Source organism: Talpa occidentalis, unplaced genomic scaffold (assembly GCF_014898055.3).
Source record: "Talpa occidentalis isolate TD23 unplaced genomic scaffold, MPIMG_talOcc4v2.1 talOcc4.2, whole genome shotgun sequence".
NCBI classification, from domain to species: Eukaryota; Metazoa; Chordata; class Mammalia; order Eulipotyphla; family Talpidae; genus Talpa; species Talpa occidentalis.
Genome location: NW_023602073.1, coordinates 95,913,077 through 95,930,684, shown reverse-complemented (window position 1 = coordinate 95,930,684; position 17,608 = coordinate 95,913,077). Strand labels below are relative to the sequence as shown.

Below are 17,608 nucleotides of genomic sequence, written 5' to 3'. Positions count from 1 at the left end.
CCAGTAATGGTCGCTAATGCCACCTCTGAGAATGTACCCAGGCCGGGCTGGGGCCAGCCTGCAGGTCGACCTCCTAAGACACACACACACACCCCCCCCCCAAGCTGGGATGGGGCCAGCCTGCAGGTAGACCTCCTCTGCTCCCAGGATGGGCTGGGGTCTACATGCATGTCAACCTCCTCAGCCCCCAGGCTGTGCTGGGGCCGTCCTGTAGGTTGACCTCTTAAGCCCCCAGGCTGCTCTGGGGCAGGCCTGCATGTCCACCTCCTCAACCCCCAGGTTGGGCTGGGGCCGGACTGCAGGTAAAAATCCACAGCCTCCACCCTGTTGGGGCCGGGCTGCAGGTCGACCTCCTCAGCCCCCAGGCTGGGCTGGGGCCGGCCTACAGGTTGACCTCATCAGCCCCAAGGCTGGGTTGGGGATGGCCTGCAGGTCGACCTCCTCAGCCCCCAGGCTGGCCTGGGGCCATCCTGCAGGTTGACCTCCTCAGCCCCCAGGCTGGACCGGGGCCGGCCAGCATGTTCACCTCCTCCTCCCACAGGCTTGCCTGGGGCCATCCTGAAGGTCACCTCCTCAGCCCCCAGGCTTGATTGGGCAGGCCTGCAGGTCGACCTCCTCAGCCCCCAAGCTGGGCGGGGCCGGACTACAGGTAAACATCCTCAGCCTCCACCTTGTTGGAGCCGGGCCTCAGGTGGACCTCCTCAGCCTCCAGGGTGGTCAGGGGATGCCCTACATTTCGACTTCCTCACGCCCCAGGCTGGGCAGTGGCCGGCCTGCAGATTGACCTCCTCAGCCCCCAGGTTGGCCTGGGCCGGCCTGCAGCTCGACCTTTTAAGCCCCCAGGCTGCTCTGGGGCAGGCCTGCATGTCCACCTCCTCAACCCCCTGGCTGGGCTGGGGCTGGCCTGCAGGTCGACCTCTTAAGCCCCCAGGCTGCTCTGGGGCAGGCCTGCATGTCCACCTCCTCAGCCCCCAGGTTGAGCTGGGGCTGGACTGCCGGTAAACTTCTGCAGCCTCCACCCTGTTGGGGCCGGGCTGCAGGTGGGCATCCTCAGCCTCCAGGCTGGGTTGGGGCCAGCCTACAGGTCGACCTCCTCAGCCCCCAGGCTGGGCTGGGGCCGGCCTGCATGTTCACCTCCTCTTCCCACAGGCTTGCATGGGGCCGGCCTGCAGGGCGACCTCCTCAGCCCCCAGATTGGGCTGGGCCGGCCTGCAGGTTGACCTCTTAAGCCCCCAGGCTGGCCTGGTGCTAGCCTGCAGGTCGACCTCCTCAACCTCCAGGCTGCTGGGATGGCCGGCAGTTCAACCTCCTCAGCATCCAGGCTGCTGGGGCTGGCCTGCAGTTCTTCCTCCTCAGCCTCAAGTCAGCCCGATGGTGGTCTGAATGTCAACCTATTTTGTTTTCAAAAGCCCTGAGGCAGCCTTTAAGGCAAACTTCTGGACCTGAGATTGGGCTGGAGTTCGGCTCTGATCATACTACTTAGCATCCAGGCCTGACTAGGGCGGGACTGCCGGTCGACCTCCTCAGCTCCCAGGATGGGCTGGGTTCTGCATGCATGTCGACCTCCTCAGCCCGCAGGCTGTGCTGGGGCAGTCCTGTAGGTTGACCTCTTAAGCCCCCAGGCTACTCGGGGGCAGGCCTGCATGTCACCTCCTCAGCCACCAGGTTGGGCTGGGGCCAGATTGCCCATAAACATCCAAAGCCACCAACCTGTTGGGGCCAGCCTGCAGGTCGACCTCCTCAGCCCCCAGGCTGGGCTGAGTTCTGCCTGCATGTCGACCTCCTCAGCACCCAGGCTAGCCTGGGGCCATCCTGTAGGTCGACCTCTTCAGCCCCGAGGCTGGGCTGGGGCCGGCCTGCAGGTAAACATCGGCAGACTCCACCCTGTTGGGGCCAGGCTGCAGGTGGACATCCTCAGCCTCCACCTTTTTGGGCCGGGCCTCAGGTGGACCTCCTCAGCCTCCAGGGTGGTCAGGGGCCGGCCTGCATTTCGACTTCCTCACGTCCCAGGCTGGGCAGTGGCCGCCTTGCAGGTCGACCTCCTCAGTCCCCAGGTTGGCCTGGGCCAGCCTGCAGCTCTACCTCTTAAGCCCCCAGGCTGGCCTGGGGCCGTCCTGTAGGTTGACCTCCTCAGCCCCCAGGCTGGCTGGGGCCGGACTGCAGGTAAACATCCGCAGCCTCCACCCTGTTGGGGCTGGACTGCAGGTGGACATTCTCAGCCTCCAGTCTAGGCTGGGGCCGGCCTGCAGGTTGACTTCCTCAGCCCCCATGTTGGGCTGGGGCCAGCCTGCAGGTCAACCTCTTAAGCCCGCAGGCTGGGCTGGAGCCAGCCTGCAGGTCGACCTCCTCAGCCCCCAGGCTTGGCTGGGGCTGTCCTGCAAGCAACCTCCTCAGCTCCCAGGCTGAGCTGGGGCAGGCCTGCAGGCCGACCTTCTCGGCCCCCAGGCTGGGCTGGCACCAGAATGCAGGTAAACATCCGCAGCCTCCTCCCTGTTGGGGCTGGGCTGCAGGTGGAACTAATCAGCCTCCAGGCTGGGCTGGGCCAGCCTGCAGGTAGACCTCCTCAGCCCCCAGGATGGGCTGGGCCGGCCTGCAGGTCAACCTCTTAAGCCCCCAGGGCTGGGCTAGGGCCAGCCTGCAGGTTGACCTCCTCAGCCCCCAGTCGGCATGGGAGCAGCCTGCAGGTCGACCTCTTAAGCCCCCAGGCTGGGCTGGGACTGGCCTGCAAGTCAACCTCCTCATCCCACATGTTGGGCTGGGCCGGCCTGCAGGTCGACTTCCTCAGTCCCCAGGCTGGGCTGGGCTCTGCCTGCATGTGGAACTCGTCAGCCCCAGGCTGGGTTGGGGACAGCCTGCAGGTCGACCTCCTCAGTCCCCAGGCATGTGGGGCCGGCCTGGGGGTCAACCACCTCAGCCCCCAGGTTGGCCTGGGACGGCATGCACCTCGACCTCCTCAACCCCCAGGCTGGGCTGGGCAGGACTGCAGGTTGACCTCTTAAGCCCAAGGCTGGGCTGGGCCGTCCTGCAGGTCAACCTCCTCAGCCCCCAGGCTGGGCTCAGTTCTGTCTGTGGGTCGACCTCCTCAGGCCCCAGGTTGGGCTGGGCCTTCCTGCACGTCGACCTCCTCAGCTCCCAGGCTAGGTTGGTGCTGGACTACAGGTAAACATCCTCAGCCTCTATCCTTCTGGGGCTGGGCTGCAGGTCGACCTAAACAGCCTCTTGGCTGGGCTGGGGCAAGCCTGCAGGTAGAACTCCTCAGCCCCCAGGATGGGCTGGGCCGGCCTGCAGGCCGACGTCTTAAGCCCCCAGGCTTGTCTGGGGCCGTCCTGCAGGTGACCTCCTCAGCATCCAGGCTGGGCTGGGGCCCGCCTGCCTGTTGACTTCTTAAACCCCCAGGCTGGGCTGGTACTGGCCTGCTGGTCGACCTCCTCAGCACCCAGGCTTGCCTGGGGCCGGACTACAGGTAAACATCCGCAGACTCCACCCTTTTGGAGCCAGGCTGCAGATGGACATCCTCAGCCTCTAGGCTGAGCTGGAGCCGGCCTTCTTGTCGAACTCCTCAGACCCCAGTCTGGGCTGGGGCCAGCCTACAGGTCGATCTCCTCACCCCACCAGGCTGGGCTGGGGCCAGCCTGCAGTTCGACCTCCTCAGCCCCCAGGCTGGCTGGCCGATCTGCAGGTCTACCTCTTAAGCCTACAGGTGGGCTGGGGCCGCCCTGCAGGTTGACCTCCGCAGCTCCCAGGCTGGGCTGGGTCCGGTATCCAGGTCGTCCGCCTCAGCTTCTGGCTACGCTGGGGCCAGCCTCCTGGTGGACCTCCTCAGCCTCAAGTCTGGGCTTTGGCGGTCTGAATATCAACCTATTTAGTTTTCAGAATGGGCTGTAGTTGGCCTTTAAGGTGAACTACTGGACCCAGTTTGGGCTGGGGTTCGGCTGTGTTCAAACTCCTCATCATCCAGGCTGGGCTGAGGTCGGACTACAGGTCGACCTCCTCAGCCTCCATGCTGGCTGGGGCCAGCTTGAATGTCGACCTCCTGGGCAACAGGGCTGGGCTGGGGCCGACCTCCAGGCTGGCCCAGCCCAACAGGTTTGGACCAAAGCAGGACCACTGTAGCTCGAGAGCTGCCCCAAATCAGAAAAAGGTCAAAAAGAGCCAGAACCTCACACCCTGGGTCCCGGGGGCAGGGGTCCCTCCGTGAACGATCTGGCACCCCCTCCTCTGCTTCTGGGCTCGGTGTCCTTGTTTCCATGCCCTGTCTTCATGCTGGGAGGTGTGTGGGGTCTGCTCAGTGGCCTCACCTGCTAGCTTCTCCAGCTGCTGTCAATTGGGTCTGCCTGCTTGCTGCTGCATTTCAGGAGTCATGGAATGTTCTTTCTTGGACCATCTTACAGCGGTCAGGCTCCTCTCCTGCGGTTCATTTTATTTCTCCTCTAATAAGGATGTCAAAGAGTCTGCTCATGTCTACAGCGATGGGATCTCTCTCTGAGAAGTGACTAAAGGGCTCCTTTGCCCTCTGTGTATTGGGGTCCATATGCAGGCAAGTTTAATCCACATTATTGGATGCAGCTAGAGCTTGATGATTTTCATTGCTTGTAATATCCTACCTCACGCAAAGTAATTTTCACATTCTAATCTTGCTACACATAAGGGGAAGGGTTAGAAAGAGTACATTTCTTTACTATTTTCCTTCTGTGGTGGAACTACATTCTCTCTGGGGGTTTTTATTCTACTCTCATCATCTCAAACGGTAAAAAGTATTTTCTACATCATTAAAAACTTCAGCATTATTGTATCTAACGGTTACATTTCTTTATGTAGATGCTGATTTAAGCAGTCCCTGGATGCTTCATTTAGATAGCTTCCCATCACTTGTTACCATAAAGTGCTGGTGAACATGTTTACACAAAGATTTTGATCGACACGTCAAAGCATTTCCCTAGATCGTTTCCCAAAAACAGATCGCCTATTTCTATTTAATAAAAGTATTTTAAATTCAAGGATGTCCGCAGGAGGGTGGCGTGAATTTATTTTCTCAGGAATGAACGAGAGTACCTGTTTCATGCCATCCTTACGGCATTTCCATCTCTCTAGCCTTGTTCTTAAAGCCTTTGGGCACTGCGCTGCTCGCACGCCCGCCTCTGCTTGCCCCGCCCTGCCCGGGCCTCAGAACTTACATTTATTCTCCGCATTTGTCCCATTACTCCTAGCCACCAGGGCCGCGCTCCGTCGCTTTTCTCCACGGCCACCCCAAGGCCCTTTCCTTCCTCCTCCTCCTCATTCTGTTACAGGGCAACCCCAACATAAAACGGGTTGCCTGACTGTGGGTCCTCACCCCTGCATTTAGAAAGGGACTTATTAATACTCCACTGCAGGCACACACAAAAGGTTAATAAAAGGTTTATTCATAAGGGAAGGGGAAATGAGGACATGTACAACTCAGGGAGAAAAGAGGGAGATAAAGGCTTAAATGCGCCCTACAAGTTCCGCAGACCTAGAATCCCAATGGCACGCTGAGAGCTGGCGGAGAGCTAAGAGCCAGGAGGCCAAGAGAGCGCCCCAAGGCCCACGTGTCTGGTTTAATACCAACCCTGACAGCTTAACTCCACCCTCAGGTCCCAGCCACCTTCCCTTTGGTGGTGACGGGATTTGTCTTTCCCAGTGTCTTGATGGCTTTGGTCTGGGGTGGGAGTGGAGTCCACAAAGCCTGCATGGAGTTAGCTCAGGACATCCTTTCCCCCTAACAATTTCTCTGCTTTCCATTCACCATCTACTACGTCCTTCATCATTCTGCACTTACCCAGTTTACCTCGCTCCTTTCCCTTTTTGTCTTTCTCTGCACTTTCCGCAGATTTACCCCTTCTAACTTGCCCATCCGATGCTGCCATCGTTACACAGCGTTCTTCCCGCATCCTTGCAGCCCTCCTGTTATAGGGCAGCCCCTATATTGAACGGGTTGCCTGGCCGTGGGTCCTCACCCGCGTGCTTACAAGGGACTTATGAATACTCCACTACAGGCACACACAAAAGGTTAATAAAAGGTTTATTTACAAGGGAAAAGGAAACAAGGAAAATGTACAACTCAGGGAGAAAATAGGGAAATAAAGTGCGTCCTACCCGATCCGCCGACCTGGAAACCCAAAAAGCACTCTCCGAGCTGGCCGGACGCTGCGAGCTGGCGGAGAGCCAAAATGGGGGACCCCCCCCCCCCAAAGCCCACGTGTCTGTCTTTATACTCACTTGGCTGCTTAACCCCACCCTCAGGTCCCAGCCACCTTCCCTTTGGTGGTGATGGGATTTGGAGTTCCCAGTGTCTTTGGCTTTGGCCTGGGGTGGGGGTGGAGTCCACAAAGCCTGTATGGAATTAGCTGTAGGACATCCTTTTCCCCCTTACCCTCCCAGCGGCATTCTCCATTCCTCCACACCCTCCACACCCTCCCCACCCGGCCATTTCCTTGGCGCCTAATGGCTGGGGCTGCGATTTTCCCACGGTACCACTCGCGTCCACAAGACGGCGCTATTCGCGTGTAGTTTCCCGCGTTACCCCAGGACCCTCTCCCGGCTCGCCTCAGGCTAAGCGTTCAAGGGGGGCTTACAGCGTCCAGGGCGAGCAGGTAGGGCCCGGAAGATGGGGGGGCGGGGCGCGTCCCGGTGGGCGGGGGGATTGGGGAGAAAGCTGCCTGAGGAGGCCGCCCGCAGGGCGCATGGGCGGGGTAAAGAGCGGGGAAATGTGCGGGGAGCGCAGACGAGGCGCGGAAGGGCCGGAGGAGCGAAGTGACGGGGTGAGGTGCAGAGTAATGAAGGACGTGGTCGGTGGTGGATGAAGTACTGGGGAATGAGAGGGTGGGAGCGACCTGAAAGGGCCTTGGGGTGGCCTTGGAGAAAAGCGGCAGAGCGCGGCCCTGGCGGCGAGGAGTCACGGGACAAACGCGGAGAATAAATGTAAGTTCTGAGGCCCGGGCAGGGCGGGGCAGCAGAGGCGGGCGGGCGAGCAGCGCGGTGCCCAAAGGCTTTAGAACAAGGCTAGACATTCAAAAAAGATAAACACATGCAATTTGCAGCAACATGGATGGTGCTGGAAGGGATCATGCTCAGCGAAATAAGCCAGAAAGGAAAAGAAAAATACCGGATGGTCTCACTCGTAGCAGGAATCTAGAAAACTTAAATAAGGGACCAGGAAAATGAATATCTATAAGAAAGAAAATATCAAAATCAACAAATAACTATGAATAAGAGACTCTCTATGGGGAGTAGGGGGCGGGGAGGGGAGGGATTGGGGTCAAAATAAGGGGGTCGCAATTGTATGGGGAACATAAAAATAAAATTAAAAAAAAAAAGAACAAGGCTAGAGAGATGGAAATGCCGTAAGGATGGCATGAAACAGGTATTCTCGTTCATTCCTGAGAAATAAATTCACGCCACCCTCCTGCGGACATCCTTGAATTTAAAATACTTTTATTTTAAATAGAAATAGGCGATCTGTTTTTGGGAAACGATCTAGGGAAATGCTTTGACGTGTAGATCAAAATCTTTGTGTAAACATGTTCACCAGCACTTTCTTTATGGTAACAAGTGATGGGAAGCTATCTAAATGAAGCATCCAGGGACTACTTAAATCAGCATCTACATAAAGAAATGTAGCCGTTAGATACAATAATGCTGAAGTTTTTAATGATGTAGAAAATACTTATGTTACCGTTTGAGATGATGAGAGTAGAATAAAAACCCCCAGAGAGAATGTAGTTCCACCACAGAATGTAGTTCCACCACAGAAGTAAAGAAATGTACTCTTTCTAACCTTTCCCCTTATGTGTAGCAAGACTAGAATGTGAAAATTACTTTGTGTGAGGTGGGATATTACAAGCAATGAAAATCATCAAGCTCTAGCTGCATCCAATAATGTGGATTAAACTTGCCTGCATATGGACCCCAATACGCAGCGAGCAAAGGAGCCCCTTAGTCACTTCTCAGAGAGAGACCCTGTAGGGTAAGGAAAAATGTCAGGCTTTTCTGCCCTCCCGCCATCAGGAGAGATGATGGATCCTTGCGGTCCTGAATGCATGCCTGATGGCGGACACCTGGAGTAGGGTGTGGGCATAGGTAGATGGGATTCACCTGGGCTAAGACTGGGCTTTTAAGGGCGGCGTCATGGAGACGCCAGCAGCAGCCAAAAGAGAAGCCGAAAGAGACGCCGAGAGAGAAGCAAGAGAAGCAGAAGAAGCCGAAAGAGAAGAAGCCCGAAGCAGAAGCAGAGAACGCCAGAGAGCCCAAATAGAGTGAAGATTTGCTGGGGGCTGGGAGGACTGCCAGCCTCCCAGCCCTCCAGCACCCCTGCCTGCCATGTGCCTTGTGAACCCCAATAAAAAACCTGCAAAAACCACTGAGGACCCTGACTCCTCCTTTACCCTGTCTGCATGGGATCAGGAAACCTGCACTGTGTCCTTCCTGCCCCTACAGACCCCATCGCTGTAGACATGTGCAGACTCTTTGACATCCTTATTAGAGGAGGAATAAAATGAACCGCAGGAGAGGAGCCTGACCACTGTAAGATGGTCCAAGAAAGAACATTCCATGACTCCTGAAATGCAGCAGCAAGCAGGCAGACCCAATTGACAGCAGCTGGAGAAGCTAGCAGGTGAGGCCACTGAGCAGACCCCACGCACCTCCCAGCATGAAGACAGGGCATGGAAACAAGGACGCCGAGCCCAGAAGCAGAAGAGAGGGTGCCAGATCGTTCACGGAGTAACCCCTGCTCCTGGGACCCAGGGTGTGAGGTTCTGGCTCTTTTTGACCTTTTTCTGACTTGGGGCAGCTCTCGAGCTTCAGTGGCCCTGCTTTGGTCCAAACCTGTTGGGCTGGGCCTTTACCCACCAGGAGACAGGTAACGTTGGGTGCTGAGTTTGGAAATTTTATTCTTCCTCTTTTCGTTGTTGCACAATTGCACTAATTGTATTAAAGTTCCCTTCCATGAAAGGTCTCACATAGTAGAGGATGTCTTGTCTTAATGAATTGATGGCAGAACCTATTTAGAATGGGCAGGTTTGGGGGTCATAGCATGTCCTCACCCTGCCCTTTAACACTTTGTAGTAAAGCAAGTGAGAATGACAAAGACAAATATCCGCCATTGACATAGCAGGTGAGAAAACAAAGTAAAATGCCTAGAAAAACGACTGGACTCTAAGAAGCAAGTGAGGTTGCTGAGGTTAAGAGGGAAGGGGACAGCGGACAGGACAAAGGGAAAAATGTCAGGGACTAACAGGTATTAGGAAGGAAAGGTCTGGAAAATAGATTGAGGTTATGGGGATGCTATTATAGAGTGATCTAGGGAGGGTCTCTCTGAGGAGTGATTATTGGATAATGGCCTGAATGAAGAGACAAAGTGGGCGCTTCAAGCAGAGTGAACCTCCAAAGCAAAAGTCCCGACAACGAAAACGTGTTATTGTGAGCGAAGTTAATAGGGCCTATGTGTGTATATTGTGGGGGAAGGGGGCGGTGGTGAGTGAAATGAGAGCTGAAACACTGCCCTGTTTTTGTCATGGTTATTTGATAATCTGCCGTATAAATGGTAATTTGATTTTCCCCTTGGTTGAACACCACCTAGGAAGTCACCCCTAAGTCTGGGGAAACAAACTGATCAGCAGCCATGAGGGAAATGGGAAATCAATCAATCAATCAATCAAAATTGCAGCATGAAATCCTAAGCCAACGAGTCAAAACAGAAAAGACCCCCAGAGGGCCTCCCTTGTGGTGCAGGGGTTAAAGACAGTGCTCTCAAGCTATCAGCCAGCCACTGCAGCAAGAGTTCAATCCCTCATCAGCCAGGAGCAACCTATTTGGCACAGCAGACCTCTCCTTTCTTGCCCACGTGTATTTTTTTAAAAAAAGATTATTTATGCATGAAAGAGTGGGGGTACAGGCCAGAGATGTAAGGGGTGAGAGGATTTACCAGAGACAGAGTGGGGAACAGAACAGGCAGATTGACTGAAGTACACTGCTGTGGGGAGCAGCGGGTGAATCAGGAGAGATCTGCTGCACCATCTGGGCAGCTCCCTGGCCGGGGATAGTTTCATAGGTTGCGTCTTAACCCCTTGCGCCACCAGGGAGGCCATTGCCCGCGTGTATTTCAGTAGATCCGCCAGTTCTGCTCCCCACTCTCTCTGGTGAATCCTCTCACCACTCCCCCACACCTCTGGTCTACACTCTAGTGCTTGTATATATAACTAAGTTAATAAATCTTTAAAAGAAGAAAAGACCCCCACAGTGCAAGCACTCTAACCCCATCATGGTTGTGAAAATGAGCAGTGTCGGAACAGTTGCAAAGGAGAAAAGTCGATCCGATGGAAGAAGATGATATAACCCAGTTGGAGCAGGTGGTCACAGTTGAAATGGATTATAACATGGGAACCAAGGTGATTTATTTGGGGGGGGGGAGATGTTACCATCGATGTTCTGTGTCCAACAGCTGAAGGCAGAAGTGAGGGGCTATTTTTCTGGTGTAGAAAGTCCAAGCAAGAGCTATTCTGATAAATTGAGCTTCCTGAGTCATTGTGCAGCTGCTGCTTTTCGAAAGGCAATTTGGACAGAAAGCTAGCCTCGCGACTGGCAGAGTTGAAATCTGTCTGTCCAGACCCCACTCTTCCCTCACACTGCTATTGCTGTCTCTGCAGTGATGGTGCAGATCTGTGAGAAGGCCCTCTGAAGGTTGCTGGTCCTGAGACTGCCCCCAGATTCCTGTTGCATAGGATGAACAGAGTCCAGGAGCCTTCATTGTACCTAGCCAGGGCTGGAAGGTTGTATTCCATAGGCCAGAGAAAAGAGGTCTTGATAGTTGCTGTCCAGCGTGCTGAATTGTAGTACCGGCAACCCAGGGATGTAGCCTGTAGACATGGAGCTGTCCGCTGTGCTGATCCTTCTCAGACCACTCTTTGTTACTACAAGGGTCCACCTCAAGTTGCTTGGGCTGTGGGATTTGCCGGAGGGTTTTGGACTTTGGCATATTGACTTGGATGGCTTGCTATTGTTTGCTTGCAGTAGAGAAGTTCTTTCATGCAATGGAGAGCAAAATCTTACAAAATCTTACACTGCTGGGCCACTGAATATTTTTTAGAATGAAATGGAGGGTACTTTCCAGACTCAGTGCCCTCATTGCTAGATTTCTCATAAACTGCCCTCATGATTTTCCTAATTCCCAGATGAAATATTTCTAGTACATTGAGGAGCAAAGAAAGGCCTGCAATGCTGTGCATATAGATCATGAATATGGTTTTCTCTGTTAGCCTTGATACAAAGAAATCCACTGAATTGGGACAAGGAGGTTGAGTGCATTTGTAAAGGGAATGCATTTGAAATCCACAAAGAATATATTGACCACTCATGAACCCTACTTCTAGCACAGATCTGGTCAAAGTGTGTAAGTCACAGGACCTCCCTGGTGGTGCAGGTGTTAAATACAGCACTATCAAGCTATCGCCGGCCACTGCAGCATGAGTTCGATTCCCGACCAGCCAGGGAGCAACCTACATGGTGCAGCAGACCTCTTCTGTCTTGCCCACTGCTCCCCTCAGCAGTGTATTTCAGTAGATCTGCCTGTTTTGCTCCCCACAGTCTCTGGTGAATTCTCTCGTGCCCCTACCCCTCTGGCCTTCACCCTAGCTCTGGCATGCATAAATAAACATCTTTTTTTTTTTTTTAAAAAAAAAGAAAGTATCAATAAATAATATTAGATGGAATTGTCTTCTTTCAAATTTTGGTTCCTTGACTCTATCATTGGAATAATCATGGAAAAAATATTCTTTATTAAAGAAGAATTCCTCCAGCATTTAAAAAATTAAAGCTTCAATTTTATATAAAAACCCTGAAAGCGGGAAAGCCAACTCATTTCATTAATTTATTCTCCATTTGGCAATCCTAAACTATTTAAAACTTCTTTCTGCCACTATCTCTTCAAGGCTTGGAAATCACCATAGCAATTCAAGGAAACTAGGCTACATGAAAATATAATCATGAAAACTAACATGCAAGAGCAAGATTCTTTAGACAAGCATTCCTATGTTTCCCCAAAATAACTTTTTACCATTGAAAGACTATATCTTAAAAATATTCTGAATTTTATTATTGAATATTAATTCAGCATCTCTTATATAGTTGGTGGCTCTTTCCTTAATTTTATTTTCCTGCCTCATAAGAATTTCTTATTTTAAAATAAAGAGACACCAAGATATATTTTATTTTAAAATATATCTTATTTTAAAATAAATAGTTGGGCCTCCCCGGTGGCGCAGCAGTTGAGTGCCCCGCTGTGAAGCTGTCCACAGCCTCCGCAGTGCGGGTTCCATTCCCCGCCGGCCAGGGGGAACTCCACATGGCACGGCAGACCTCTCCTGCCTCACCCACTGCTCCCTTCAGCAGTGTTTTTGGTTCGTCTGCCTGTTCTGCTCCCTGCTCTGGCTCTCGTGGATTCTCTCACCCTCCTGCGCTTCTGACCTGTACCCCAGTTCTTGTATAAAATAAATAAAATCTTTTAAAAAAATAGAGTTCACATATTTTCCCCTTACCTTATTGGTGGACACACACACAGAAAATCACAACTGAGCTGAAAGAACCTTAAAGTTGGACCATGTATGACTAATTACAAAAACAACTGCTGGTGGTTGCAAATATAGACTCTGATCAGCTGATTATGAAGCCCAGTTCGGAATTAGCACAGTAATTTTAATAAATGGAATGTAACCTAGTCTTCCCCCCAAATTCTACATGTCCTTAGTGTTTACAAGGCTCTTGTAAAATTTTTTCTAATTTACAGTATGCTGGGAGCCTCTTGGTGTATACTATTTGGAAATGAAAAATGAAACAGGGAGAATTTTCTTTTTTTGGAATATTTGCACTTGAGTGTTTTTCAGTCAATTGATTGCTCTGGCAATCTATGCTCACAGATCAATGGGTCATGTTCAATTTCATCAAAAGCTGCTTGGGATGAAGACTGGCCACATCAAAATGCAAACAAGTTATAATGGCGTGACAATAAACCTGAAGTGTTCTTGCAAATCATGCCATGCTAAAGGGAGAAACAAAGAGAGCAAGCAAATTTAGAACCACTGAGAGGGGTTTGTGCTTGCCTGTAGACTATTTTGTTCTGTTAGGATGAAATAGATAGGTGAGGGGAAAAAATATTTTTCTGTAAAGAATATGAAAGTTGGGACCTCCCTGGTGCACAAGGGGTTAAAGTCTTAACACTATCAAGCTATTACTAGCCACTGTGGTATCACCAGCCCAGATATGTAACATCTTACATTTGCCATTTCTCAAGTATATAATCTTACTGCCAGAGTAACTGCTCCTTACTTAGAGGAGTTAACAGCACAAGTATCAGTAGAATCCAATGATGGTTAAGACCATGGCTCCTAGGGCCTCCCCGATGGCACAGGGGTTAAAGTCTCAGCACTATCAAGCTATTGCCAGCCACTGGGCCTGAGTTTGATCCCTGGCCAGGGAGCTGACCCACATGGTGCAGCAGATCTCTCGTGTCTCGCCCGCTGCTCCCCTCAGCAGTGTATTTCAGCAGATCTGCCTGTTCTGCTCCCCATTCTATCTCTAGTGAATCCTCTCACCGCTCCCCACCACACCTCTAGCCTACACCCCAGTTCTTGTACACCTAAGTAAATAAAAATAAATCTTAAAAAAAAAAAACCACATGGCTCCTAGGTACATTTCTAAGTGTACTCTTCTCCATATAAAATATAGAAAGTACATAAAATTATTGATGGCTCATAACTTGCCACCTGCCTATCCTATTTTCTGATATATAGTTTTTTTAAAGATTTATTTCTGCATACAAGAGCTGGGGTACAGGCCAGACATGTGGGGGGTGAGAGGATTCACCAGAGCCAGAGTGGAGAGCAGGACAGGCAGATGGACCAAAATACATTGCTGAGGGGAGCAGCGGGCAAGTCAGGAGAGGTCTGCTGTGCCATGGGGGTACTTCCCTGGCAGGGATTCGAACTCATGATGCAGTGGCTGTGGATAGTTTCATAGGTTGCGTCTTAACCCCTTGCACCACCAGGGAGGCCCCTGGTATATAGTTTTTTAAAAAAGATAATAAAAGGTAAGCAAGTGAGATTAAGTTTCCACTACCTACTATTCCAGCCTCAGAACAAATTGTCAGAATTGACTAAAAAAAAGCTTGAAAACAGGGGCTTCCCCTGGTGGCGCAGTGGTTGAGCGCTGGGTTGCAAGGCTATCTGCAGCGCCAGTTTAATCCCTGGCGAGGGTCTCACCAAAAAAAAAAAAAAAAAAAAAAAAAGCTTGAAAACATATGTATTAATGTGTATATGTATATTTTGGGTACAATGTCCAAGAAACTCCTTGACATTTAATTCTAAATTCACCTGCCAAACATCTAATACCCTTAAACATTTTATCAACATCAAAACCTTCATGTGTAGAATTACTCAAATGAGCACACAAGAAACTCCTAACAGTAGTTGCCTCAAGAGAAGATATTTAGGGTAACCTGACATCAATTCCAATGAGTATGTAGAGGCTTTCCCACACCAACAAGCAATTTCCAGACACCAGCAGACTGTCCAAGAATTCAACTATATTCTAACACTGTCTACCAGAAGTGTCAGATTCTACAAGTTAAGTGTTCAGTTTTCCAAACCCATCTTCCATTTCAGATGTTGCCACCTGAGCTTCTGACCAACCAGCTAATTTGGAGGTTCAAACGATGCCCTCCGCAGACTTCAGGTGCCCTACACAAGCCCAGAGTATTAGCTGTGCTTGTGACCTAACCTACTAGCTATAGATCAGAGTTTCTAGAACACCCTCTTCAAGTAATTGCAAGAATGTTTCACAGAACTCAAAAAACCAGCTCATTCACTAGATCACTGATTTATTACTATTGAGATTATCATACTCACCTTTCCTTTTGTTTTGGTCAATGGCATTAATTTGAGCATCCTTGCAACAATGCTATATATTCCATTAGGTCATGGAGTATGATTTTATTTTATTTAATTCAGTTTGCAACTTTTGTTGAGGATTTCCGTATCCATGTTCATCATGGATATTGGTCTGTAGTTGTGTGTGATATCCTTGTTGCTTTTGATATCAGGTAATGTTGACCTCATAAATTGTTCTTGGAAGTGTTCTCTTATTCAATTTTTGGGAAATTTGAGGATAGTTATTGATCTTTGAAGGTTTGGTGGAAATCACTAGTGAAGCCACTGGCCCTGGGCTTTTGTTTGAGAGATTTTTAATTACTGTTTCAATTTTCTTGCTTGAATTCCTTTCTTCAAATTTTTGTTTCTTCCTGATACAATCTTGGAGATTTCAAGACTCTAAAGATTTGTCCATTTCTTCTAGATCTTCCAATTTGTTTGCAATAAAGATGTTACACCAGCACCTTATGATTCTTTCTCTATATTTTAAAAGATTTATTTATGCATACAAGAGCTGGGGTATAGGCCAGAGATGCAGAGGGTGAGAGGATTCACTAGAGGCAGAGTGGGGAGCAGAACAGGCAGAACTACTGAAAATACACTGCTGAGGGGAGCAGCAGGCGAGCCAGGAGAGGTCTGTTACCCCATGTGGGTTGTTCCCTGGCTGGCTGGGATCAAACTCGTGCTGCAGAGGCTGCAGATTGCTTCATAGTGCGGTGCTTAACCCTTTGCGCCACCAGGGAGGCCCCTGTATGCTGTTTAGTCTCCACATATTTGAGGTTTTTTCCTGTCATTTTGTGGTTGATTTCAGAAGATACTTGGTATTATTTCAGTCTTCTTGAACTTATAACACATTTTGTGATCCAACATAGTCTTTCTCAAGAAAGCTCCAAGTGCAACAAGAACATATCCTTAGCTTTTATAAGGCATAGTGTACTATGTCAATTAAGCTCAACTGATCTAATTCCTCATTTTAAGGTTGTTGATTTTGTCGATCTGTCCATTGATGTAAATGGGGTGTTAAAGTAGCCTACTACTAATGTGTTGATGTGTTTTTAGATTTGCTAAGAGTTGCTTTACATATTTTGATACTCAAAGTTTTTTTTAAAGATTTATTTGTGCATACAAGAACTGGGGTACAGGCCAGAGGTGCGGGGGGTAGGGGGAGGGTGAGAGAATTCATCAAAAGACAGAGTGAGGAACAGAACAGGAAGACTGACCGAAATATACTGCTGCAGGGAGCAGCGGGCAAGACAGGAGAGGTCTGCTTCGCCATGTGGGTTGCTCCCTGGCCAGCTGGGGATTGAACTCATGCTGCAGAGGCTGTGATTGCTTCATAGTGCGGTGCTCAACCCCCTGTGTCACCAGGGAGGCCCTCTAGGAGATTTTTAATTTGATTTTACAATTCATTCATTCTTCAGCTGTATCCATTTTATTTTACTCTATTGTACTTCATTCTAAACATGCTTTTATATTTCTACTTGGGTCGTTATCCCTTATTCTTGCATTACATTGCTAAAATCTTCCCCTTTTTCTTTAAAAATTTATTGGCTTTATTTTATATTCTGCTGGTGTTAGGTAATCCAGTTCGTTTTCTTTTAAACCAATAGCATCTTAGTTCTTTCATATTTCTTTGGCTTGTATACTCATTTACAGTAGTATGAGCTCTTCCAAGTCATAGCATGCATTGGGGAAGAGCTTAGAATCAACCCTCCAACCTATATTGCAGGTTCAGAAGAAAGAAATAACCCCTATAAGTGGTCAGCCCCGTGTATGAAACTATAGTTAATTATTTCAGTTTGTAATCTACCAAGCAATCCTTGATATCAGGGTATTTGATAAGACATTTCCTAAAGTCCAGGGCCTAGATCAAAATCCACTAGTCCTATGAGTCTGGTGGGGGAAGGGTGAATAAAGCACAAGCTAGGGCCTCCCTGGTGGCACAAGGGGTTAAGACGCATCCTATGAAGCAATCCACAGCCACTGCAGCACAAGTTTGATCCCTGGCTGGCCAGGGAACAACCCATATGGTGCAGCAGACCTCTCCTGCTGCCCACTGCTCCCCTCACCAGTGTCTTTGGTCCATCTGCCTGTTCTGTTCCCCACTCTGTCTCTGGTGAATCCTCTCACCCCCCCCGCACCTCTGGCCTGTACCCCAGTTCTTGCATGCATAAATAAATAAATCTTAAAAAAAAAATAAAGCACAATCTAGCCAGTGCTTACCTGCTTTCATCAAATCTTTACCCAAAAGGCTTTTGTGGTAGACTGATTACATTTGTGAGGACACCTGCAGCAAAGGTCTGTACCTGCTGTAAGAAAGCAGGTAAAAGCTTTCTACTCATAAACATACAGCCAGTCTCTCTCTTTCCGCCCTCTCGCTTCTGTGCTTCCCCCACCTCTCTCGCTCACACACATATCAAAAACTACTTTTGAGTAAATCCTACATCTCCTGGGAGTTTTACCTCTTTTTTAAATAGCTATTATCCATAGACACTGAAAGAAACACTCTAATCATAATGTAATAGAACTTTACATGGTTTTATTCATACATTACTGGTAATGAAAGCAAACTTTATACAAAAACATTTATACAGATAAAAAAAATCCTTGGCTAAGCAAAGCCATTTATGTGTGTATATACACACAAATACACATACATAAACAAAGTATTT

The 17,608-nt window shown here is 49.8% G+C and overlaps 1 protein-coding gene across 1 annotated transcript; it reads right to left on the bottom strand.

The window, feature by feature from the left end:
* Positions 1-6,578: 6,578 nt before the first annotated feature.
* On the bottom strand, positions 6,579-17,169 carry GJA10 (gap junction protein alpha 10). Its single transcript, XM_037518753.1, is given in 7 exon segments — positions 6,579-7,007; positions 10,437-10,604; positions 10,606-10,632; positions 10,634-11,013; positions 11,016-11,067; positions 11,070-11,425; positions 17,160-17,169. Coding segments are annotated over 7 exon segments (1,422 nt in total).
* Between the last annotated feature and the right edge of the window lie 439 nt (positions 17,170-17,608).